The sequence below is a fragment of the Scleropages formosus genome, chromosome 20 (genome assembly GCF_900964775.1).
Source record: "Scleropages formosus chromosome 20, fSclFor1.1, whole genome shotgun sequence".
In the NCBI taxonomy this organism is placed as follows: Eukaryota; Metazoa; Chordata; class Actinopteri; order Osteoglossiformes; family Osteoglossidae; genus Scleropages; species Scleropages formosus.
The window spans coordinates 23842090-23866795 of NC_041825.1; the positions used below are offsets into that span (position 1 = coordinate 23842090).

Here is a 24706-nt window from a genome sequence, read left to right on the forward strand (position 1 = left end):
TCTTTGAGAAACAAAGCAAAGTCATCAGCAGTGAGAGAAGAAGGAGGAGGGGGCAGCAGAGGACACAGTAAGGATGAGAAAGTTGCAAAGAGTCTGTGTGGTTTTTTTAGTTACAGACTGTATTTTGTTGTGGAAGAAGGTTGTTTTAGATGAGGAGACAGCAGAGTGAAAAGTAGCTAAGAGTTGTTTGTAGACATCCAGATCCGTGCGAATCTTGGATTTATGCCATTGTCGCTCTGCAGCCCAAAGTTTGGTATTGTTAGTATGTAATGCATCAGTCAGCCATGGGGTGGTACTGGGGCATCGTGATCTAGAAGATAGTGGACAGAGAGAGTAAGGAAAGAAAGACAAGGCAGAGAGGAGAATGTTAGTAGCATTGTGTCTGTTGATAGACAATGCAGCACGGTGACACAGTGAGTAGCACTGCTGTCTCACAGCGCCTGGATGGTGTGAGGGGATGTGGGTTCAATCTCCGCTCAGTCTATGTGGAGTTTGCATGTTCTCCCTGTGTCTGTATGGGTTTCCTCCCACACTCCAAAGACATGCTGTTCAGGTTTACCCCTAGCGTGTGAGTGATGGAGAGAGTGCATTCCACTGATGTATGGATGAGTTACCCATTGTAAGTAGTGTATCAAGCAGTGTAAGTCACCTTGGTGAATAAGGTCTGTGGGCTGATAACAGTACATAGAGTTCACTGGAAGTTGCTTTGGAGAAAAGCATCTACTAGATATGTAGATCCGAGAATTGTGCAGCAGAAGGGAAAGCGGACAGTGTGGTAGAGGCAAGGCAGAAAGGTGAGAGAGATTTTAAGTTACAGTGGGAGGTAACAAAGGGTGCAGAAGAAGGAGAGGGATTAGTAGTGAGGCATGGTTGTAAGGAGACAAAAAAATGATCGGAGAGATGGAGCGGGGTAACAGAGAGGACAAAACAGCCACAGTTACAGGAAAAGATAAGGTCAAGGCAATTGCCAACTTTGTGAGTAGCAGGGATCTGGGACAGGGAGAGGTCAAAGGACTGTAGGAGCACCAAAAGGCCAGTTGCATGAATGTCCTCGACATGCAGATTGAAGTCACCCAGGAGAATCAGCGGAGTGCTGTCCCCTGAGAGAGAGCTCAACAAGATGTCAACGTCATCCAGGAAGCGGCCAGGAGGGTTTGGGGGGTGGTACAGAACAAGCACAACTAGAATGACTGGGGCAGTGACAGAGACAAAATGCAATTCAAAGGAGGATGGGTTATGTAGGTGGAGAGGGAGAACAGGATATTCCCACCGGGGAGAGATGAGCACGCTTGTGTCTCCACCTCTGCCGGTGGGACGAGGGGTGTGAGAGAAAGAATAGCTAGTAGAGAGGGCTATGGGTGTGGCTGTGTTGTCTGGGGTGATCCAGGTTTCAGTTGGGGCCAGGAGGTCCAGTGAGAGATGGGAGGTGTAGGCAGGTATGAAGTCAGCCGCAGACTGGCAGTTCCAAAGTCCCATGGAGAAATTGAAGCAGGATGGAGGGTTTGACAAACGAGGATAAACAAGGTTAGTGTAGCAGCGGGAGCGTCTCAGTCTGTGGTGGTGGTGTCGTCGCACAGTTCAGTTGCCGTAGACAACTTTGATGTTTGACATCTTTGACGCACGATCCCTTGCAGAACACGATGGTGATGGCGGACTTCACATAGTGGCTTCCACTGGTGGACTCCCACAGGTAGATTCCCTTGTCTTTGCACTCCGAGTCTTCGCACCAAGAGGCTACTGCTACTGCTGCCACTACGGGCCACCAACTGCTATTTCAACCAGGCTAATTCACATCAGCTGAGTCCTAATCGAAATCAAAACTACTCCCACAATGTAAACCAAAACAAACAGGTGTCATTTTAATCGAGTCAATGTAAAACACAGCCCATCAGCATGAGTCATTTGTGAAGGAAATTTAGATTTAGCATTTTTTACATGGATTCAACAGCAGGCTCCCTTCTGGTACGTGACCCTCCCTCACTTACTTTGTTCTTCCACTTCTTAGAAATATTAATAATTTTTGGTTTTCTCAGAAGCTATATTTTCGGTTGTGAGCTGTCTTGCTAAATTTAGATGCTGAAGTCTTTGTAAGAGAACACTGAAATTGCGTTTCACAAGGAAATGTGGAAGTACGAGATCCTAAAAAAACATTTTAATTGAAAACTAAAAAAAATCCACGAATGACTGAAAAATGATCATGATTTCACCTTGGTTTAAGAGCTGAATGTGTGTATGTGAAGAGAAATAAAGACTATGTACAACACATCTTTATCATTAATATTATTTTGCTTTTCAGTTAAAAATTATAATTACAATAATTATAACCAAACAACAATAATTAATAACAATTCATTGCAGAGGAAATCATATGCACAGTTATCTTAAATAATTTAAAAAATAGGCAGTGAAAATATTTTGTGACATTTACACACAATGGGTGCTGAAAGTTCACCCAAAGTCCAGGGACTCGCAATGGCACAATATGCACTCTGTTGGCCCCATCACATGCCCATCTCCTGGGATGACTCAGTCGCCTTGGCCCCTGTATCTGCCCTGCCCACTAAGGAGTCCCGAGGTTCACCAGTAAATGTTGAGCAAACCCCCCCCCCCCCCCGACCCGCTGTTTCCTACCCCACCATCTTAGAGATGCTGTTGTTCGGAGCAACAAGAAAACGAAAGGCAAAGAAAGAGTCCAACAAGTAGAGGGTGGGGAAACCCAATGAGTGCCCACAGTAGGAGAGCAACGTCACTTTCCATTGAGCCATGGAGCTACAGATATGGAGAGTCACTCCTGCGGTCCTCCTGGGACGGCTACCGGCTGTATGACATATCGCATTGGGACTTGCAGACCCGCCAGCGACAGGACCAGGACTTTCCCATGTTGGGGACCAGCATGCGAAAAGTCTGAGATGACATCGGCAGGGGCCGCCTCAAAGTCAGCTACACGTGGCCCACGTTTCCCACAAGGCCCGGCTGCTCTGGCTAGTGGGAGGACTCTCTGCGCTTTTCCTTCTCCAGTTTGTCCAACCAGCCTTCCTACAGCCACTTGCTTCACATGGGCCTCACAGGAGAACATTTCTTTACACCTCACCAGAGGATTCATAAAAAAAATAAACAGATGCCTTGCAGTTGAACTGTTGCATTGTTCCCATTTCAGACAGTTCACGTCAACTTTAAAATCAGAAGTTACTTCCACCAATGCCACCATTATTATTTACCATCGACTTCCTTATCAATTGGACCAGATATAGCATTGTTAAATAAATACATTTTTGTTCACTTTTGTTTATTTCCTTGACCAGTGCAAACATGCTTTGGAATTTCAAAATTTGGAATTCCAAAACCAAGGATGCAGCCTTTTGTGCTCTCCTGGGTTTATTCCAGTGTTTAGCTTAAATTAAGATAGTTATATTTTATATATACATATATATCATATAATATATAGATAAATTACGGCACCAATATTATACAGTATACAGTTGTGAGAATGTGACAGTGATCTTTTTATCTTATATTTAAGTCCTGAGTTTCTCTTCAGTGCTTCTCCTTAGGGTTGTCTTCAAACCCGTTTCCAGTTGCATTTTGTCCCTCCTCTGGGTAACTACTCTTTGGTCCAACTTGCTCCTGACCACTTGTGGGACCAATGGCATGGTGTAGCTGGTCACCCGTGACTGCTCATCACCCTCGGTTTATGTCACATAGCCTTCTGTGGTGTCCAAGCATCTTTTAGATGGAAGGCATGATTACTCTGCGGTGTTAAATGACAGTGGTCTCCCCAAGATGAAATCCCGCTGAGGCCTCTTTAGGAAGCTTGGGGGAGTGGTGTAACCACTACACATTTACCACAATTAACCAATCACAGGCTGGTCTAATCACATAGTGCTAGAATCAAGCAATGATGTGTTTCTGTACTGGAAATGAGAGGTCAAACCACAGGTGTCTCTCTTTCATCCTCTGAAGTGCTGATATGATCAGTAAAAGCTGTGATGATCTACAGACAGTCAGTCTCTGACTATGATGAATAAATAGAGCCCTGCGAGGCTGATCAACCTTTTGAATTATTCCCAAGAACACTGTTCAATAGCCACCCTGTGCCGAGGGCTTGTGGGAAATGTAGTCCTGCTCCTTTCCCAGAACGTGTCATCTTGTATTAATTTCCAGTACTTCCAGGGAGAGGCTTGTTTGTATGTTTGGTCATTATTAGTACTTTAAATTGCTGCTCTCATTGCATATGTCTCCAGAAAGCATGTTATACATCTGACAGATGATGTAAGTTGAGGAATTCCAATATTTTACGAGCCTTTTCAAGATTTAACTCATCAAGAATGGCACCAACAGAAAAATGCGCTGGTCCTTTATGCAACTAGTGTCCATCTGTTAGTCCGTTCTTCAGGAGGTCTTCTGAATGCCCTCGAGCTTCAGCAACAGTGCTTTTTGCACCATGTTTTAAAAACATCCACATGACAACCTGGGAGACGCAAACAGAAACAGGAGATATCAGGTAAAGCAATACTTATCCACATACAGAACCACAATCTGGAAGCGACTGGAAGATCCTGGAGCTCGGAGGGGGGGGTTGGGGAACACTTTCTGCCACATACCTCTTTTGGACACTCTACATCAATATCGCCCTCATGGTTGCCTTGCTCATCCTCTTCCTGTTCTTGCGCCTCAACTTTCGCCTGAGTGACAAGCTGCGCCGAGAGGGGGGCTGGGGGGTGGGGGCTGCGACCGATGTGAGTGGAAGCTGCTTTGTGACGGGAGCCTCTGTCACTGTCACAGCATAAAACACTTTCAGACACTGACTGATTTATGGTTTTCATAATTCACATGCAGCATTTGTAATTGTACTGTCAAGTCAAAACAATGCAGGACACATGCTTACATGTATAGTTGGTAGGAAACACACAAACACACACTGAACAGGTTAGATGCACCACATTTTTGTACCTGCTCTCTCTGTTGTGTGCGTTTGCTGCTGAGGGTGATGTTGGTGATGCTGATGCTCTTGATAGTCTCTCTGCTGAAGCTGCTGCTCTTGCAGCCGCTGCCCATCCTGATCTTGGAGTCTTTGTTTCAAAACCACCTCCTCTCCCTCCCGCTGCATTGGGTGTGGGTGTGGCTGCTGTGGCTCTGCCCCTGGGTGCTTGCCATGACTCGTCGAAAGAGGCTCATGACTGCTTGTCACTTTGTGATTGTGGCCATGAGGGTGCTTGTGCAGATGCCTTCTCTCTGTTGGGGGGTGCAGGTTAGTATGCTTCTGCTCTGTGTGGATGTGTGGATCTAGATATGGTGCCTCAGTTGCCAGCTCTCTTGCCTCCTCGTGCCTGAGGGTCGGCATCTGAATCACCGGGGGTGACTTTGTTATATCCATGCACCCCACTTCCTGTTGCATATGGTTGTGCCGCTGCAGGCTGTTCAGACCCTGAAGGTGTGGCCCTCCCTCCTCAGTGAAGCTTAGGTGTTGGTCCGATCCCTGCTTCTGCCGTGGCTCTCTCTCCTCCACCGGGCGCTGTGTTGTGCTGTCCTGCATCTGTTGGCCCCCTGAGGGGGTCTGTTTGAATGGTGCCTCCTCTTTCCCGTGCGTGACAGGTGTCTCTGTGTGGGGGTGCTTCACCTGTATCTGGTGTCCCTGCAACCCCAGGTCCTTCAGCTGAACATTCTGGTTCTGCTTCAGCTCATCATGCCGGTGGATCTCCTGCTTTGACTGTGTTTTCAGATGTGGGCCCTCGGGAGGTGCCGCTGGAGGCCTCTGGGAGTGCTGGGGCTTCCTGGCCGTGGTCCTGGGAGCCAGCTGAGGGGGAGCAGTCTGGCAGCGACACTCCACGTGGTCCTCCACTGATATGACAACCTTTTCATAATGTTTCTGCTTGTTTACAAACTGGATCTTCATCACCTGATCAAAAACAAAAAGCCTTTCAGACACTAAGTCTTGGTGTTTTCAATGGGTTTAGGTATGGACCTGAAAATGACATTTGTTTTGAATTTCTCCAAAATTAGTGAAAGTGTAGTGTAGTCATAAATGTTCAACTTACTTTTGCACTGTTTTGTATTGGATTTTCCATTGTAACAGGACAACACTGGTAGTGTTTGTATATAGATAAATATTGCAACATCTGACCAATTCAGTGAAGCAACTGCAGTTTGCTATTTTGGTCCCTCTCACATGCCGTGGCACTCTAGCCAAAATTATGTTTGTTCTTTTTTGGTGAACACTGCAGTTGGTGTTATTGGTTTGATATACACTACAATATTCATTTTCATGCAAGGTGAAACACTGTTAGAGTCCAATTTGAGAAGGCAACACACAAAAGAGTAACATTGTAAAGACTAGGAAGCTAGTAATGACATACACAATGCAGTTTAGAAACTTACAGGCACCTGTGTTTCATACCCGTCTTTGGTCTGATAATATTTGCACCCACAGTGGTGGGATGTAGGTGGTGTGTATGTACCTGCAGTTGACGGGTGCTGATGACGGTTGGCACACACTTTATTGTCCTGGCATTGCAGCACCCTGAGCAGCGCTGCACCTCCACACAGGGCGGCCACACCACAAAGTTGGCATTGCGGCGGTCCAGCATGGAGCGGGTGACCTCCATCACCTCCGTGCGCACCTTGCACTGTGCCTGCTGTGCTACTTGGACGTCTGGCAGAGGGAGAAACCCGTTGGCTCAAACACAGTTCCTGACCACATGCACAACATCTGACCACATGACCACAGAAACCCGATTGTTCTAATTAAATATTACTCATCACAGACAGAAACAAAATCCAAAAAGGAAAGAAAACAAGACAGAAAGCAGAGGACCAGCATTCTCATTTCTAGGTCCATCTACATATACTGTTGTATAAACAGGTAAAACACTGTAAAAATATTTAATATATTAAATCACCTTAATAATAATAATAATAATAATAATAATAATACACACATAATAATAATAATATGTGAATGGATACTTTGTTTGCTATAAGAATTTTACAGATGCAAGATAAAAAATATGAGACATGTAAGTTCACATTCTTAATCAATATTGTTTCTGTTGCCCCAGTTGTAGTTAAGAAATCGTTTCCTAGGCTTTGCATACCTTCTTTTGCAATACATGCAGCAACTTTAGCTGTATCATTGTTTGATGATTGTGTGGATATCTAAAGCTCTTTGTTGCATTTTTCTTTACTTGTTGTATGGTGCTATCGGGAATAGCATCTGCTATATGAACATATGTAGCATGTAAATATAAGGCCAAACCACTTCCGTTCCTACCTTGCCACAAAAACCATGCAAGTGCTCACTATGAATTAGGATTGACTTGATGGCACATATATAAATAAAAATGTAAGGTACTGTACATCTACAAAAAATGAAAAAAAAATAATGGGGCCTCACTAGCACTCCTGGGGAGGCGACGAGAGGTGCTGTTGGACTGGAACCCCTGGGTCAACAGGCCATCTGGTTCTGCCTCTGGGGGAAAGGAAGAGGAGAGAAAAAGAGGTTTTGAGTCTTTGTGTTTGACTCTTTCATTGTTGCCTGCTAAAGCTGGTGTCTAATCAGCCAGTCCAGTTGTTAATAATGCCAAATGTAAAAATATGTGTTGGCCTGCGAGCACGACGCCAAAAATGAAACATTGTCCGCGGCACAAAGGAAATTGTTACTGAAACAATAGCTGCTATTTTTACAGAGGTTTGTCACTGAGTGGTCAGAAATATATGTGAGTAAAAGGATAAAACTGAACCAGTGATTATTAAGTGTGTGTGTGTGTGTGTGTGTGTGTGTGTGCGCACGTGGGTATGTTTGTGTGTGTGTGCATGTGTATTTGAAAATGCATAAATATCCAGCATTCATCCTGATGCGGTAGCTGTGTGATTGCAGTAATGGGAACCCGCCCCCTGTCTCACTTCTCAGGAGTTTGTGTGTGTTTGTCTTGTTGATGTGTGTGGGTCATCGAATAGGAGTAAACAGCATTTGCTGTCTTTGCAAAGCCCTGGTTTGGCGATACATTCATTTCACGCGACAAGGGTGCTCATTAGCAGGGTGGAGGATGACTGTTTCGTGCCTGTGTGTTTGATCCCTGCGCCAGTGTATGTCACTTCACTGTGTTGTACTGGCCATTGTAAGATTGTGCTTCATAATTTCTCCATTTGAATTGTAGGAGGGTATTAAATGATAAATTTTTGATGGTTTAGTGTATTAGCAGCATTGCTAACTTGATACCTGCCCTGCCATGGTAGCGTGAAAGTCATGGTCCGATCTCTGTAAGAGGACAGCAAATGCTTGTCAGTGGATTCCCTGACAACCTGGTAGGGCCCATTGTGTGTGAGAGGTGTGGCACTGTATGCAACAAGCCAGAACAATGGCATGGCCTTGTGTGTCTCTCCTCATGTAAACCACGAAGTGCAAACACTAGTCTAGGCAATTTGTGTTCTGCTCTCTCATTCTGGTTTTGTGTTGCTTATATGAAATATCAGTATAACTATAAATCCCAGCATTCCACAGTCAATGGCTCCTTCCTTCCCATCACCTGTCGCTCCGCATCCATATTGCAAGTCCCCATAGGTGACACTGTGACATGCTGGGAAGCGTGTAGCACCTCTGAGGTGGGTAACATTGTAAGAACGTAGATTTACCTACGGAGTCAGTCAACAGCAGCTGCTGGAGGTCCTTGATGGAGCCAATAGAGCTGCTCATCACCAAATCCACCAGGGCAAGGGGCAGTGGGTCCCCCTAGGGGCAGGGCAAGAGGGAAAAAAGGACATGTTACTCACACAATCCACCATAACCACAGAGGAGAGCCGCTTGCAAGAGTGGTTAAGGGCTTGATCATAACCAAGGGTACAAGAACAATCAACTTGCTGTTGCTCCCTTGGTAAAGCTCTCTCACACACACACACACACACACACACACACACACATTTTCTGAACCACTTGTCCCATTTGGGGTCACAGGGAACCAGAGCCTAACCTGGCAACACAGGGCGTAAGGCTGGAGGGGGAGGGAACACACACAGGACAGTACGCCAGTCTGTTGCAAGGCACCCCAAGCATGACTCAAACCCCAGACCCACTGGAAAGCAGGACCCAGTCCAACGCACTGTGCCACCGCGCCACCGCACCCCCCCTTGGCAAAGCTCATGAAATACATTTATGAAAAACATTCAGCTTTATAAAAATTATTTCAGTTGGAAGAGATGTTAGATACAATGATTGCCTAAACAGTGAATAACAATAATAATAATAAAAATAATAATAATAATAATAATAATAATAAGAGAAAAAGTAACTAGAAACTGTTGTTTGCTGTTCTCGGCAATTATCACAAACCAAAAGGTACTATGAGCAAAGGAATGAGAGCATTGTGGGCCGAAGAACAGGGGAGGATGGTGTTCCCGAGAGAAAGAGAACCAAAAAGATGGACACAAATGTACATATTGAAAAATAAGAATGAACAAGAGACATAAAAAGACATTGTGAGCAGAATAATAGAGGGAAAGAGGAAGTACCATGAATGGGTGGTCTGTTTCTTGCTCCTGCATTATTTTGGTGCTATTTTAATGTCTGTGATTACTCATGATCATTCCCCCAATCTTACACACACACACACACACACACACACACACACACACACACACACACAAGGAAGCGGCTCTTGTTTAATATTAGATGGTTTTCAGTTTCAGGTGGCTCTGCATCTGAGCAAGAAAAAATAAGAAGAAAATCCATCGCCAACAGCAATGTCTAAACAAGCTATGAACACACACACAGACACACACACAAAGTCTAACAGAGAAAGGAAGTAGCCTGTTCCAATCAGCTGGAAGTGCTTTTCCAGTCCCCGTGAGTCATTTCAGGATTAAAGTGTGTGTATCAGAAGCTCAGAGGCTCCTGATGTGATCTCAACCCCAAATACCAGCGTATAAATGGTGTTCTTGTGTGTGTGGGTGTGTTGTGCGTGTGTGTGAGTGTGTTTGGGCCTTGTGGGATCCTGTACCTATGCCTGTTTGTGCATGCCTGCCTCTGTGTCTGTGTATATGCACACTTGTTCCCTGCTCTCTCTTGGAAAGTGTTGACACTTGTCCAGTATCCGTCTCACTCTACAGGCTAGCTGCTCAGGCTTAATGGTCAACTGTTTGCATCTTCTGCCTCTTCTTGGGAGTGATGACTTAGCACTTGCAAGTGAACCACAAGATCCTCATGAGCTCATTTAATAATTTAGTTATAAATGTGCTACCGATCATCTACCTCACTGTTATGTGCTAGATGAACAGCAGGTAGTGCTGGCACATCATAGTTCCTGGTCTATGGGCTTTTCCAGACCAATTCCATCTCTGTGCAGTTTGCATGTTCTACATGTGTTTATGTGGGTTTCCTCCAGGTGCTCCGGCTTCCTCTCACAGTCTGAAGACATGTGTTTCATGTGAATTGGTGGCTCTAAACTGCTCCTACTGTGTGTGTGTGAGAGGAAGCTAGTGTGTGTTATTGTGATGGACTGGCATCCTGTCCAGTGTGTACCCTGCACTATGCCCTAGGCTTCCAGAATAGGCTCTGAACTGCCACGCCCTGCATTGGTCAAATAACTACTGATAAAAAATGAATGAATGTCAAATATAATATTCTATCAATGTACATGGCAAAGGGTTTATAGTCTCTAAACAAACTCACTGCTCGTGTCATAATTTCAGCTTTCTGTTCCATGTAATCTAGCATGTTTTTACTGGAATACGTGTGAGCTGGTGTGTGTCTTCCCCTTCAAAGGGAGAAGTGATGTCAGGTATGTGCTGAGGCCATGGCGCCGGCCCCGGAGAATCAGACGCAGGAGCGAGGCGTTTTATAGGAACACGGAGCAGCCGAGGAATGTTAGGTACAAGCCGGAGAGGGGGAAAGGTGAGCTGTAATGACAGGTAATTATAGAGCAGACATGCTGCCAACACACACAAGCAGACAGACGCGCACATACACAACTGAATTACAAGGAATCAGTGCAGTATGTGTATTCATACACATGAATACACATACTGCACTGATTCCTTGCACACACACTCTGACACACACTTCATACACAGAGATTCCCCAGGCCACATTAACAGAGAGGCAGGTGATGGATGGACAGATAAGCAGCAAAGGAGACATTCTGATTTAGAGCGTCGCTCACAGCGATCTCTTATGGCGTGTTCTGACTTCACACCCTACTGTTCAACTGCACCCGTAGAGGGGGGTATCACTACCAAACACACACACATCGGTGACTGTGCAGATGGGTTCCCCTGTGCTCTGCTGTAAACCAGTGCAGAACACAGTGCTCATATATGGAGAACCTCTGCTGAAGTCACCAGCACCCCTTCCAGCTGGGTGCCGCTACTACACCTTACCAGAGTACATCATCCCAACAAACTGTCTGAATGTCTGACAAGTATGTCTGTACTCTCAGTGGAAAGCTTTGATCACTTGGAGTAGATTTAGAGAGAATACCTCACATCATTGACAACTTAAACATAACTCTTAGGAGGGGAGTTCAACTATGCACTTACTACTTTTGGAGGAAAGTGCTTCATAAGAACACAATGTAATTTATTTGTGTAATTGTAGTAGTGTAGTAGTGTAATTTAGCTGACACTTTTCCCCAAAACAACTTCCAATGATAGGTTTGTACGCTAGACTACTTAGAATGATTTTCCCATTTATACAGATGAGTATTTTTTCCTGTATCAATTCAGGGTGAGTACCTTGATCTACAACAGCACTACAGGTACTACAGCAAAATCTGGGATTCAAACCCAGGTCCTTTAATAACAAAGGTACAGCTCTGACCCTAACCCTCCCTGCTACCACTAAGTGTTATTAACCATGTTTTGACTAACACCTTTGTTCAAAGAGACTTACAGGTTTATACATTATGTTGCTTACAGTGGTTTACCCATTTATACAGCAGGATCATTTTTACTGTATCAGTTCAGAGTGAGTACCTTGATCAAGGGCACGACAGCAAGCGCAGGGACCCGGTGGATATTTGCTGCTGTCACTAATGGAGCAAATATGAAAAACTGTGGGAGCGATGCTGTCTGGTCCACAGTTAGATGGGAATGTCATGTATCCCAGCAGTGGTAGTTCCTGCCCACTCTGTGTGTTTGTGTGTGTGCGTGTGTTACGGAACTGTGCAGAGGTGACTGGGGAAGAACGCTCTCATGGTGTGTGTGTGCCGGTCGGTCCCTCGGGTGTGCTCAAAGTGTGAACACAGTCTCTAAACCTCTGCGACTCTTGTGTCTGGAGAGCTGTGGTGCCACCAAAGTGGAGCATGTTTGCCCTGGTGTCTGAACCCAACACCGATTCCACAGTAACAGACTAAACGTCAACTTTCTTGGCCAAACACTGTGATAAACAGCGTAAACTCTGGAGAACAGCACACTTAACATGGAACGTAGGTGGGATGTGAACTGTGCAACCCAATGCGTACTTTCTCACTACCATCTGGACAAGCTGGGCTCAAACCTCATTTCTGTTGCAGCACCCCTAAGCAAGGTACTTACCCTGAATTCATACAGTAAAATTTACGCTGCTGTAGAAATGCAGGAAATCATTGTGAATCTGTATATTTAATCCCGTAAGTGACCTTGGACAAAGGCATGAGATAAACAAAGAGCAGCAATAATAACTATGTGACAGCGTGGGTTACATTACTATGAATAACAGGAGGAGAAAGTAACAACAGTTAAACCCAGAGGACGCCACATACACATACAATCTATGTATCTTGTGTATGACCGTAAATAAATTCGTTTTTAAATAAATATTCACATATCCGAGTAAGTCGAAGCCTTTTTACCCTAAGGAAACTTGGCTGCATAAATAAGTCCGGTTAATGATAAAAACTGATGTATCACGTCAATGAAACACCTTTCACTTCGTCGCCACGTCTTACCTGAGCGCCGGCGAAGGGCGGGAAAGCGGACAGAGCCGCGAGCAGCAGCATCAGCGGGAGTCGCGCGCTCATCTCGTCTCGCGGCGGACGCTCGAGACCACCAGCAGCAGCAACCGCAGCAGCACCGTCGGCACCGCCTCCCCTCCAGCGCGCGGGCGTGTGGCTCCTCAGCACCCTTGGCGCGAGGACAGCGGCGCTCTCCGCGCGGACGACCTGGCTCAGTGGAGGTCGTGCGTGCGCCCCGCGCCGGCGAGCATGCAGCGGCTCGCGTGACTCGCGCTCTCGCGTAATTCCAGGGATCGCCGAGAGCCCGAGCCCGGTGTCAGGGGCATCTGAGGTCCCCGGCGGCGGAAATTATATTAATAGTGTGTATGCTATATCTACTGTTGTCGCACTAAAACTGTGTGCTCCGAGCACACGTGAATACTGACGAAGAAGTTCCTAAATAATGACACTTTGACAACGTGTATTTATAGAGGAAAACTTGTCTTTAAAAGATGTCAGTACGGCACAGCGCAAAATGTGTTTTGTCCAGGAAGACTGTCCCCACGCGCCTCCTCACACACACTCGCGCTCTGCTCTCAGTGCACTGCCAGACACGATGCTGTTGTTATAAAAAAAAGTCGTCTAAAGATGATGTTGAGACAGTCCATCACCAAAAAATAATTTTAATTCCACTCTGCATTTCCAATTGTCCAGCTGGATCGGTGGCCTCAGTTCGGCTCCGGAGTTCAGGTAAAAACGTGGTTTCTGCCTCGACGTCTGTCCAGAAGCACAAAATCCAGCGAAGTGCTCAACTGCCAGCAGTTAGAAGCTCCTAATATTCAGATAAATATTAAAAAAGGCATATTAAAACAGTTGGTGAAGACGCGCGAGGACGCCCGTGTGCAGCGGGAATGTGTGACTGCAGTACAAAGTGGAGTGGACTGAGCCGCAGTGTGTCTCCTCGGGTGGCCAGGTGTCCTCGCGCTCTGCGGTCTCTCACTCGCACACTGAGGGTCATCTGAGCTCCACACGCAGCTCTCCTCTCTCCCGCTCGCTAAAAGCGCTCGTCGGCCCCCGTCGGCCCGCTTCGGACCCCCGCCCCGCGTTCTCCTTATTAGGAACAAGGCGCAAGAGTGGCCTTGCGCAACTTAAAGGGAAAGTATTTTCTTCCGCTCATGTCACATGTGGACAGTGAAAGAGGACATGGTTAAACCACAGCCTGTTATTTGAACAGCACACACGCACACGCACACGCACACACATGCACACACAGAGCTACGGAAGACGTAAAGTCCCCATAAAAAGAAAGTGCAAGGTATAGGTGGTGCGTGTGTGTGTTTTCCTACACTAAAGACCCCATGATTCTGAAGAAAATATTCCCACAAGTATAATTATACACCCTAAATATACGAGAATCAGACTCTGATTCAGAGTGTCCTCACACAAAACAAAAAGTGCTCAAAGACCTTTTCAAATCACTGTCTTTGAAGTTCGTTTCCTGTTAGGGAGCATTTCCGAATCTTTTATTGGAATGTGAAATCAACTGAAAAGGACCAAAAATGTCCTATTTGTTTATGTTTATTATTAACAAGTGCTATTTATCTAAGCCCTTTGTCCAGGGCACCTCAGATCTTAATCAACTTTACCACAATTTACCATTCATACAGCAGTAAATTCTAGCTGTAAATTTTTGTTTGTAAATCCAAACTTACTTTTGAGTCCTGTGTGGGATGCCTTGTGGAAGACTGGTGTCTTGTCCATGGTGTGTCCCCTCTCCCTTGTACCCTGTGTTGCTGGGTAGGCTCTGGCTCACCATGACCCTGCTTGGAACAAGTGGTTATGGACGTTGGTTGGATTATTCCTAGTAGTTTGACTATTCATACACAGCCAGTGTACTTTGATCAAGGGCACTACAGCAGCGATAGAAGTCATATTGGGGACCCTTGGAATGTGACAGCCTTAAAAAGGCTACACCACCTGCTTCCCAGTTACTGTTTGGTTATTACACAGGAGATAGATAATTGGAGCCTTTAGCTGGGAGCATGAATTACTCCTGGACAGGAGAGGAGATACTCACCCATCTTGTGTGCAGAGAAGTTCTTGTTGTATGTGCGAGTGAGCTTCACCTGGATCTGCCTGTGCGGGGTGTCCAGGTAGAATGAGCATCTGAACTTCAGCAGTGGATCTTCAGGGTTGTTACTGAGCTCGGGGTTACTATAGCACTACTAAAATGTGATGGACTGATTTATAGATTGGGGGGTAGATGGATGGATGGATGGATGGATGGATGGATAGATGGATGGATTTCAGAGTTTTTCCCTTTTTCATAACGTTTTGATTACCCTTATCTTTAGATGCTATAAGATGTCATGCCCTTTAAAAATAAATGCCACCTGCTGTTCTTGGAGCCACCAGTATTCGCTCACGGAAAACAAAGGGGAAATGCATATGAAGAATTCTGATGAATTCTTATCTCACACTTTTTATTTCTGTACCCTGTGACCAAATCTTTTCTTAAGCCTTGAGCAAATGGCAGTCGGGACATTTTGTCCTCTGAGTCAATCATCGCAAAGTCCTTATGAGTCTGAAAAAGAGGATGATTTAATGGAGCATTTAATATCACAGGCTATAAACAGATTTGTATTTTCCCATTCTAATGCCATAACCCACATGTAACGTATTATGTGCTGAATGCTGTATCTGTATTTCCATACGCTGTGTGAGTGTCTGTGCCACAACACTTTATTGGTGTTCACTGTACACACAGTGCTATTTGCATCCTTTAGCAGACCATTTTACATCTAGTATGTTGAACTGATGGATTGTGGTGTCCCCCAAAATATTCAAGCAAGCCTTATTTGTCCCTCCAGACATTTCTGTATAAGTTGATTGAGTGGTATTTCTTATATTTTTGTTCCCCCAGTAGCTGACAAGTTGTCACCTCCCTGACTGAAGCTAACAGATCTCATTCACGTCTAACCTATACTCTATGTCTCTATGTCTCTTTGTTTTGATCTGATGATCGTATCTTAGCATTGATGAATTCCTTGTGAGACCTGAAAATCTTTCTCTGAGACTGGTGTCAACTCTGTTTGTCTGGACTATGAAGACCTTGAAACAAAGTTGATATGTGACCCCAGAGCCCATATAATTCTTGTACACCTTTGAGACTGAGAAAAAAATGGTAAGATTGTAGTTTTGGCAGGTCAATTGGGTCTGGCTTGTAGACAAGTAGACATGTCCTTTAATTATCACGCAATATGGTTGGAGGTGGTATTGAGGGTCAGGTCCTGGAGGTCAGGTCCGGGTGAAGCTCTTTGATGTCTTCTTGGTCCTTGTCTCGTCACTTGCCTGGATTTGTCTGTGGTTCCTTTCCTCCTTCGTGTTGAAGCTGCGACTGCATCCTGTACTGTAGACAGAAACATCCTTTGCAGGTTGATGTGTGCCTTTGTTGTGTGGCAAGCACTTTATTGCACTCCCACACAGGTCAAGGCAACACCTTCCCACTCCATGCTGGATCTACTGGTGCTTTGTTGAGTGCTAACTTCACCACCTGGGTGGAGAAAGAATGGTGCACGGTTTAATACTTACTCCTAACATGCTAGGAGTCATCCAGACTTTCATCCAGTGCTTTAATGTATTTGACTCATTTATACAGCTGGTCACTGTTGACAGGATCCATTACCCGGTGAGTGCCTTCATCAACAGGTAGTGTAGTGCTACCTTTAGCCTCTGAGTTCATAGGTTTGAATGCAATCTCCTGATGGAGTGTACTTGACCAAGGTACCTACCCTAAGTTGCTCCAGTTAAAAAATTACCCAGTTGTATAAATGAATTAATAATTTCAGATAGCTTAACAATGTAAATTCTTTGGAGAAAGTCATCACTTAAATGAATAAACACAATGTAATGATCAAGGGTATTAGAGAGGGGGTGGGAAGTGAGGTTTGAACCAGTTGCAAGTCCTTAACTACTGCTACCCTTCTAGCTAACTTGATCACTGTATCCTTTATGAGGTTTTGGATAGGAAGAAAAAGTCAAGCAGCTTTTGGATTAATGAAAAATGGTCATAACTCCCAAAGTCATTAAAAGTATGAGGAAGAAGTGTGATGCAGTGGCCATTCCTCCCTCATTCAGGCCAAGCATGGGAGTCACATGAAGGCCATGACTAATATACTAGCCTGAAGGTGTGGAGTGAACGTTCCTGTTGAATTCAGAGCAATGGCCTAAGTATGGCACGAGTGTCAAGGGACCAAGACTTGGATACATTCACACCAAGCTGCTAGCATTGCTGAAGTTGAAGCTTGCTTCATTGTGGTCCCTCAGAGAGAGGGACAAAGAGGTCTTTCCAGTCACGGAAAAGCAAGACCCCATTCTTGTAGTGATGGAGGAAGGCCCAAAGGACTTACATGGAAATGGAACTGAGAATGAAAAATGACATGTGAATGGAAGTGGGACACCAAAATGGGGTTCTGAGCTAGACAGTGCACTTAACCTAGACTTACATTTGGAAAGTAAAATTATTATAGTACAAGTGGAAGTACAATTTGGGCCAGCGATGAAAATGTAGTTGGGATTATGAATTTCAACATTGTTAACATAATCCTACGTCTCCCTTACTGATAGATGAATTCCTGCTGAAAAAATTGTCCATAGTACCTCTTGACCATGCTGTCCCATATCGCTCCGAAATAAACGGGACTCACAACTGGTGAGCTGATCTTGGGGAGGAAGAATAACAAAAATGCATTGTTTGTGTTCCTGTGTCAACACCATGGGAAATGAACACATAGAGCTAAATATGTACAGTACAATACATATGCAGGGCCCAGCTGCTTGAGCAGAGCAGTAATATAATATGAGCAGAATAACAGATATGGGCCAGGTGGCAAGGAATTACAAGAGGAAGGGAACACAGAGAAATAACGTAGGACACACTAAGATCACACACCAAAACTGGGGAAGGGGAGCAGAGGATGGAGGGAAAGCAATACTTTCAAAGCTCTAAATCAGGAGTCATTATTCTGATCTGGTGTTCATACCAGGCTGCATCATTATTTATTCTTTTAGCTGATGCTTTTCTCCAAAACAGCTCGCAATGTGAGGTTCATACATTGAGCCACTTACAACTATTTACCCCTTTATACAGTTGGGTAACATTTATTTTAGCAATCAGGAGTAAACCCTTGATTAAAGGTTTTACAGCAAAAGGTGGATTTGCATCCAGGTTGCCCTTCCAAAGGACACTCATAACTCTAACAGGGCTCCAACCCAGAACCTTTAGCATAAAAAGTAAATCTGACAATCAGTACACTGCTGAAAACTGCAAGTACCTCTAGTAATGAAATTATTTATTGGTATTACAGCATTATTTATTTACTGATCTATTTTTTAAACCCTGGTCTTTCAGCTCCAAGGGAACAGCACTAACCACTACATTACTCTTTGCCCCCAAAAGCTACCTGTTAGGTTCACTGGGGCTGAAACCCAGGACTTACTGCAAGTAAATCAAATGTGATAAGCACTACAGAGTGGAACCTAACACATCACTGCACTACTGACGTAACATACGAATATTTTTTACTGATATTTTTCAGATCCGGGTCCTTGAGCTGAAAGCTCAGACCACTTCACTACTTGCTGCCAACCAATTCAAATTAAAGAAATAGTTCCACTGGGGCTCGAACCCAGGACTCTGTGTGTAAAGTAGACATGATAATCACTACATTATGGAACCTACACAGCTCCACTCTCCCAAAAAAAAAAATATTAGTATTATTTCTTACACTGTTCTTCAAACCAAAGTCCTTCAATTGCAAGATGAGAGCTCTAACTGTTACCGACACATTTAATCAGCACACTTAAACCTTGAAAGGGCAGTATGTCCATCTAGTGATTTCAGGCCTCGCTCTGCACAAGCCTCTCCCGGGATCAGGGAACTCCCGCCATAAAACATCAGTTCACCATCATAATGACTTAGCTCATGATTTCAGCTGATTTCGGCAGTTTGTAATTAACTTGAGTCAGCGTTAATTTCCTTGAAATGGTTACTTGAACACCCCCCGCCCAACATATATTTGTGTATGTGTTTCACTTTGAGCAGAGATGCAGAGTCATGAGGGAATACACATTTGAATGGAAAAAACAGGAAGTCCTGCTGGTGCTTTCCTTGCCCTCCATTATGGATGCAGTTGCCGTGCCTTCATATGGCTTTGATGGGGTTCCGCTCCCTCGGATGTTAGCCGCTGCTGATGGGCAACATGTTCATGAGGGCAGTAAAGAGTGGCTGTCAGAACTGGATAAAATGAACCAAACATCAGGAGACAGCCTCTGTAAAATAATTCAAACCTTAATTTAGCACCTCTTTACTATATAGCTTACAGCAGTTTATTTTTTGATCATCACACCAACAGGGTGCCTTGCTTATGCATATGAGAGCAAGTCCCCTCCTGGGATTCACACCTACATCCTTTTGGGAACAAGGCCAGTCAGTATCTGCTTTGGTGATGTCTCCGGTGTATCCGGTAGCCCCCCTTTCCTTCCACAAACATCTGCAGAACTACCAAGCTCTTTTCATCTGGATGACCAGCCCCTCCCGTCTCTCCATTATGTGCCCACTGTACAGACCCATCCACTGTTATTATCAGTTTATTTGTTGTAGGTAATGAGTGACTCACTCCATATCAATGTATTTCCATTAGAGTGAACCAGTGATATCATTGCTCTGGTGGCTGTCCTCCCATTCCTAAAAAAAATCGGCTAAAGTTTCCATTCAAAAATATTTATGCAGGACATAAAAATACCCTCCCCTACCTACCACTGAACTAAAATAAGTGTGTTTCTCTTTCCGTGAGAGTAAATTTACCCTGGCGATGCTCACATATTAGATGATCATCTGTGTCAGCAGTTAGCTGTAATTACTTACCAAAAGGGTCTTTTAAATGTATGGAGAGCTCAACATCCAAGATGAGCTGATCTTTGACCTTTTCCACTTGTGGTTTTTCCACTTCTGTGCTTTAACTCAAACAATAGGGTCCTGGCATGGATACATTTGAAGTGTAAGATGGCATAAATTGGTCACATTTTATTTACAGCTAATTTACAACTTATTAATTTAGCAGATGTGAAACTCAAAGTAAACTAATGCGTACAAAAGGCTCATGAAAAAAAAAGCAGTCAGTGACTACATTATGAGGGTAAGTCATAAAGTATTCAGTACAGATTATTCCAGAAACTGTTTGTTCTACCCTTGCATTTGCTTAAAGATTAATTATGCCTGCCTGCTAAAAAATGCTCTTAGCGCCTATGCTAACAACATTCTTGTACTATTTTTATGTCCATGCATGAATATATGCATCGCTGGAAAATATGAGACGTTCTATATGTGCTATTTGGTCAGGGTAAAGCAGGGGTTATTAATAGTGCTGCACTATGAAAATGTCTTTCCAGTACCTTGTTTCCATTAGTGGTGTTTTTGATTACTTGTTGAACTCGGCAGCCTTTACGTGAGCCTAAAAACTCAAAACCCAGTTTAAAAATGGGAAGGGAGAGAGTGGACCAGTCACGCCGAAGCTTAGGTGAGCATTAGAGCTCTGTTCATGAACTTTTTTGAGCTAAGCTTTATGGCCGTAAGCCTTGTGTTCATGGCAGCTTCATTGATCACGATTAGCTGGAAGGAGAAGTTGCAATTAACCCTTCTCCTTCCTTAAGATGTTGAGGAGCACTATCATTACTCCTCCAAAAGGAAACCTGGGAGAGGCTTATACTTTTAAAGTTGTATAACATTTAAAATTTAAATTAGAACAGTTTTCTTAAAGTGGTTTGAGCTTGCAGGCTAAGTTACTCACATTTATTTTATTGCTTGAAGACCATTCTAAACCATTTGGCTGTTTTTGTTTAGATCCAGCCTAGGATTGTAAATACAATGTGTAAGGAACTGGACCTCTCAGCTGAAGGTAACCAGCCTGAAATCCAGGAGTACCCAGGACCTTTTGGTAAATAGTACCCAAAGGGCTTCATTCACTCCCTGCACCACAGTTGTACTCCTCCACCTCTGAACACTTGGTAGAATGAGTTTCCTTTCCCCCTTCAGAACTGCTGAATCCCTTATAGCACCAAGGAAAAGGTCTGGGGACAGTTGGTAGTGCTACTACCTTTGGACCCAAAGGTTACAGGTCTGATCACCACCTCCAGCTGTACTATCCTTGAGCAAGGTACTTACCCTAAATTGTTCCACTAACATTAACCAGCTGTGTAAATGGGTTAACAACAATAAGTCACTTTGGAGAATAGTGTCTGCTAAATGAATAGATGTAATGTCTGAAAATACAGCTTTTCCAGAACACCTACTTTTGCCCTGGTCTTTATATAAATTAGCATCACACCATCTGTCATGATCATGTCGGTGTTTCCCACTCAACACTCAATACTGTAGGCAGCAACCTAGCTAATGTGCAGTATCAAATGAGCTGTATGTCGATAACTGAGGGCATCTAAAGCTCTTCATCTGTTGCTGAATACACACTTTTGTTTAATGAGTTTCATGTCACTTTGGAGAAGAGTGCCTGCTAAATTTAAATGTAAATATTCAGTTGCTGAACACACGAAATCATGAGCTCAAAGCTATACAGGATGAGAAGTATCTGCTGATCAGACCATTATGAAACCTTGTCTGCAGCAGATGAGTCAGCAGAGAGCCCTGTACCCCCAATGAGGCCTCAGATCTGTAGAATGTCATCACCTTTCCAAAGCGGTGATCATGCGCATCGGCCTGTGTCCACGTGTGCATTTATGCCGCTGGAGAGGCGTTACATTGAAGATTTTAGTGTTCCAGGTGATTTACTGTGATTTACTCTGTGCTCTGCATCTCAAGCTGTGACACAACCTGTTATGGCTGCAGGTGTGTCAAGAGATAAGTCAAATGCAAAAACAGCTTCTTTCATCTCACGTTTTTATTATTATTTTTTTGTCTGTGGGAAATTCCCGTTGCTTCACAGTAGGAATGTTCCTCTCTTTCTTTTTTCCTTCGCTGAAATAATAAAAAAACTAAAAGCATCCGTTTCTCCCTAAATCCTGATCTTCTGAAGCCAAAGTATTGCCGCCTGAGGGCCTCCCAACCTTTCGCCTTTCCCTCAATCTTTCCACATTGGCAGTTATGATCTCATATCAACATAAATGTCCTGATGTCCAAAAAAATGAAATTGCATGCAAACATTCTGCCTCCCGCTGACCATGGAAGAAGTACGGGTCTTCTGTGATAACCTGTCATCAGACATTATAGCAGTTGCATTTCTGTCACCTCTTTCTGCCGACCTTGTGTCTCCTTCGCAGTGTTTGCGATTTTCACAAAACGCCAAGGTAGAAAATCTTCAGATGACTGCAACCCATGGTCATTCTTTTCTTCCAGTGCCGCCTGTCATGGAAAAAAAATCCCCTGAAGTCTTTGAATGTCAGAAAACCCCATTCTGCCTCTGTCCGCTGCCATCCTCCCATCTGTCAATGCACTCTTTCATGTGGGATTTGGGGTAATAAAGCCGCCAGGCATGGCGACTGGGCGGTCTTGTTCACTAATTTGTGTGGTTTTGTTTCCTGCTGCTTTTTGTCATTAACACAAAATATTACCTGCAGGATGAGCATCTACATCAGAGGGAGCGTCCCACCGTGTCCTCCCTCCAGCCACTGCTCCTGGCAGGCTCCTCCATGTCAAAAACTGTCTCCTCTGAGACTCGGAAGTGGAAGGTGATGCGGGCAGCGAGGAGAGGGGAGTCTACAGGGGCAGCTGACTGACATGTAATTACGCAGGAGCTGAGCGCTCTACAAAAGCACACACCTGACATCTACTGCATCAGAATGGGTGAAACAAATCAGGGAGGCGGAGCTAAAGGGATTTATCCGGGGGTCCAGCAGGTGCCTACAGAGGGAAGAGCATCTCCCTCCATCTGAATCCCATGCGTTAGTTCATGGAGAGATGACCCCAGGTGCTGTACTGATTTAATGCAGCTCAATGCTTCAGAAATTTAAAGCTCAAGCAAAATAAATGGAATGATTTATCTGATGCTTTTCTAACAACCAATTTAGGATGTTAAGCTACTTACCCGTGACTTACTGATTCATATACCAGGCTTATTTTTACTGGAGCAGTTTACGGGAAGCACCTTGCTCAAGGGTACCAAGTAGGAGGTAGGATTCAAACCTCGGTCCCAGTTACCCCGTAACAAAGTATACCACTAAAATACCACTTTTACCCAAAGTCACAGTGTGCTGACACAGTTCTCTGTGTGCCTACTCAACAAATACCTTGCTCAAGGGTGCTACAGCGGTAGAGAGGAGCAGGGCTTCAACCAGCAACCACCAGGTTGTAAGGGCCCAACCTTAACTGCCATGGCGCAGGGCATACAGCGTAAGCACTTATATTAACTGACAGAATGCAAGACGTCAAACAAAAACGCTGTTAAAAATATAAATTGACAGTTTACATATTGCTAGCATCTGCAATATCATCTTCCTAAAACTGGCCGCAAGCGAGTGTGATTATAGTTCATGTTGGGGAAGTGTGGTCACTGGCATTTCCAAGAAATATGTGAGTTATCAATGACCTTTCACACTTGGAGGTGTTCTTTCAACTTGTGTATTTAAGCTGAACTTCCATGTGTAAAATACATTTCAATGAACTGTGCATATAGGAGAAATGTCACAACCCAACCAGGCTGTGATGGCCGAGTGGTTAAGGCGTTGGATTTGAAATCCAATGGGGTGTCCCCCCACGCAGGTTCAAATCCTGCTCACAGCGCTTGATTATGAGGAAGCCTGTAAACCAAGCTTTGTTCATCTGCCCACTGTTAAAGGCAAATAAGTTTCAGATGTTCTCTCTAATTTGTCTCCTTTGCTGTGGGACCTGTAGGAAGCATAATAGTTAAGGCTGTTGAATTAGTCTTAAGATTCCACATTCAAACTCCCATCCCTTTATAGTCCTGTTGAACAAGGTACTTACCTGAAATATGCCTTTTCATAAATATCCCGCCAGCTGTGATTTACATAGTGATTGTCTATTTTGTATTTTCACTTACTTTCTACTTTTCACTCAGTACAGGTATACCTATCAGCCAGCAATATACACATTGATTACTGATACCTGGGTGCAGTAAAACAGGTACGGTGACAGCATGCCTCCACTCTTTCCCACAGAATTACCATGACGACCGGGGTCCGGCAAGCAGAAGTGCACGTGGTTATGGGTTGAATGAAATCTCGTTGATGGCTGTGTGTGTGTTCCTGCGGTGGTGCGAGTCTACAGCAGCTCTGGGAAAAGAGGCGGGGGGGAGACCTGGATAGAGAGTGTGCTGAAGGCCTCCATTCGTGTTTTGGCAGAACCCCTGTCAACATGCTGAGGATCATGGTTAATCACAGAGGCAGAGGGGCTGAGTGACTGAGAAGATGAGGCATTTCTGGAATGTGTCAGTGTGCATGCCATGGGTCTAGGAAAAGGGGATTAGAGAGACATTCAAACATTTGCCCAGTTGGGCAGCGCAGTGGTTAAGCATCCGTATTTTGCAACCAGATGGTGGCTATTTCAAATGCCAGGATGTGCATCCTTGAGTGCCGTACTTATTCTGAATTTCTTCAGCATACCCACTGAGCTGCACAAATGGGTAAAATGAAAAGCACCGTTAAAATAAATTTTTTTTCCATGCCAAAGAATTACAACGATCTGACTAATTGCCACAAGGCGATGTGGAAAATACAGGACTATGGGTAAACATTCATCACATCACTGATCTGCCACCACTCAGTGTGAACACACACTTCCA

The 24706-nt window shown here is 44.4% G+C and overlaps 1 protein-coding gene and 1 non-coding gene across 3 annotated transcripts; one reads left to right on the top strand and one right to left on the bottom strand.

The window, feature by feature from the left end:
- Positions 1–2611: 2611 nt before the first annotated feature.
- pdgfba (platelet-derived growth factor beta polypeptide a) lies at positions 2612–13950 on the bottom strand. Of its 2 annotated transcripts, XM_018746034.2 has the most exons (7): positions 12915–13950; positions 8629–8725; positions 7391–7465; positions 6456–6649; positions 4951–5896; positions 4602–4773; positions 2612–4468 (listed from the first exon to the last, which is right to left on the bottom strand). In XM_018746034.2, the coding sequence occupies exons 1-6, from the start codon at positions 12984–12986 to the stop codon at positions 4616–4618; spliced, it is 1542 nt and encodes a 513-aa protein (XP_018601550.1). In that variant the 5' UTR covers positions 12987–13950; the 3' UTR covers positions 2612–4468; positions 4602–4615. The 2 variants fall into 2 exon arrangements, with proteins under 2 accessions (XP_018601550.1, XP_018601552.1); XM_018746036.2 differs by lacking the exon at positions 12915–13950 and having other exon boundaries at positions 8633–8710.
- Positions 13951–23604: 9654 nt separating this feature from the next.
- trnas-uga (transfer RNA serine (anticodon UGA)) lies at positions 23605–23688 on the top strand. Its single transcript has one exon. It is a non-coding gene; the product is annotated as a tRNA-Ser (tRNA).
- Positions 23689–24706: the final 1018 nt, after the last annotated feature.

Bases quoted from the DNA above. Each gene is read 5' to 3' on its own strand.
- pdgfba (XM_018746034.2), bottom strand. From the start codon at position 12,986: ATGAGCGCGCGACTCCCGCTGATGCTGCTGCTCGCGGCTCTGTCCGCT. The intron at 7,466-8,628 runs GTAAATCTACGT...CCTTTCCCCCAG, and splicing joins GCTGTTGACTGACTCCGTAG to AGGCAGAACCAGATGGCCTG. The intron at 5,897-6,455 runs GTACATACACAC...GTTTTTGATCAG, and splicing joins TCAGCACCCGTCAACTGCAG to GTGATGAAGATCCAGTTTGT.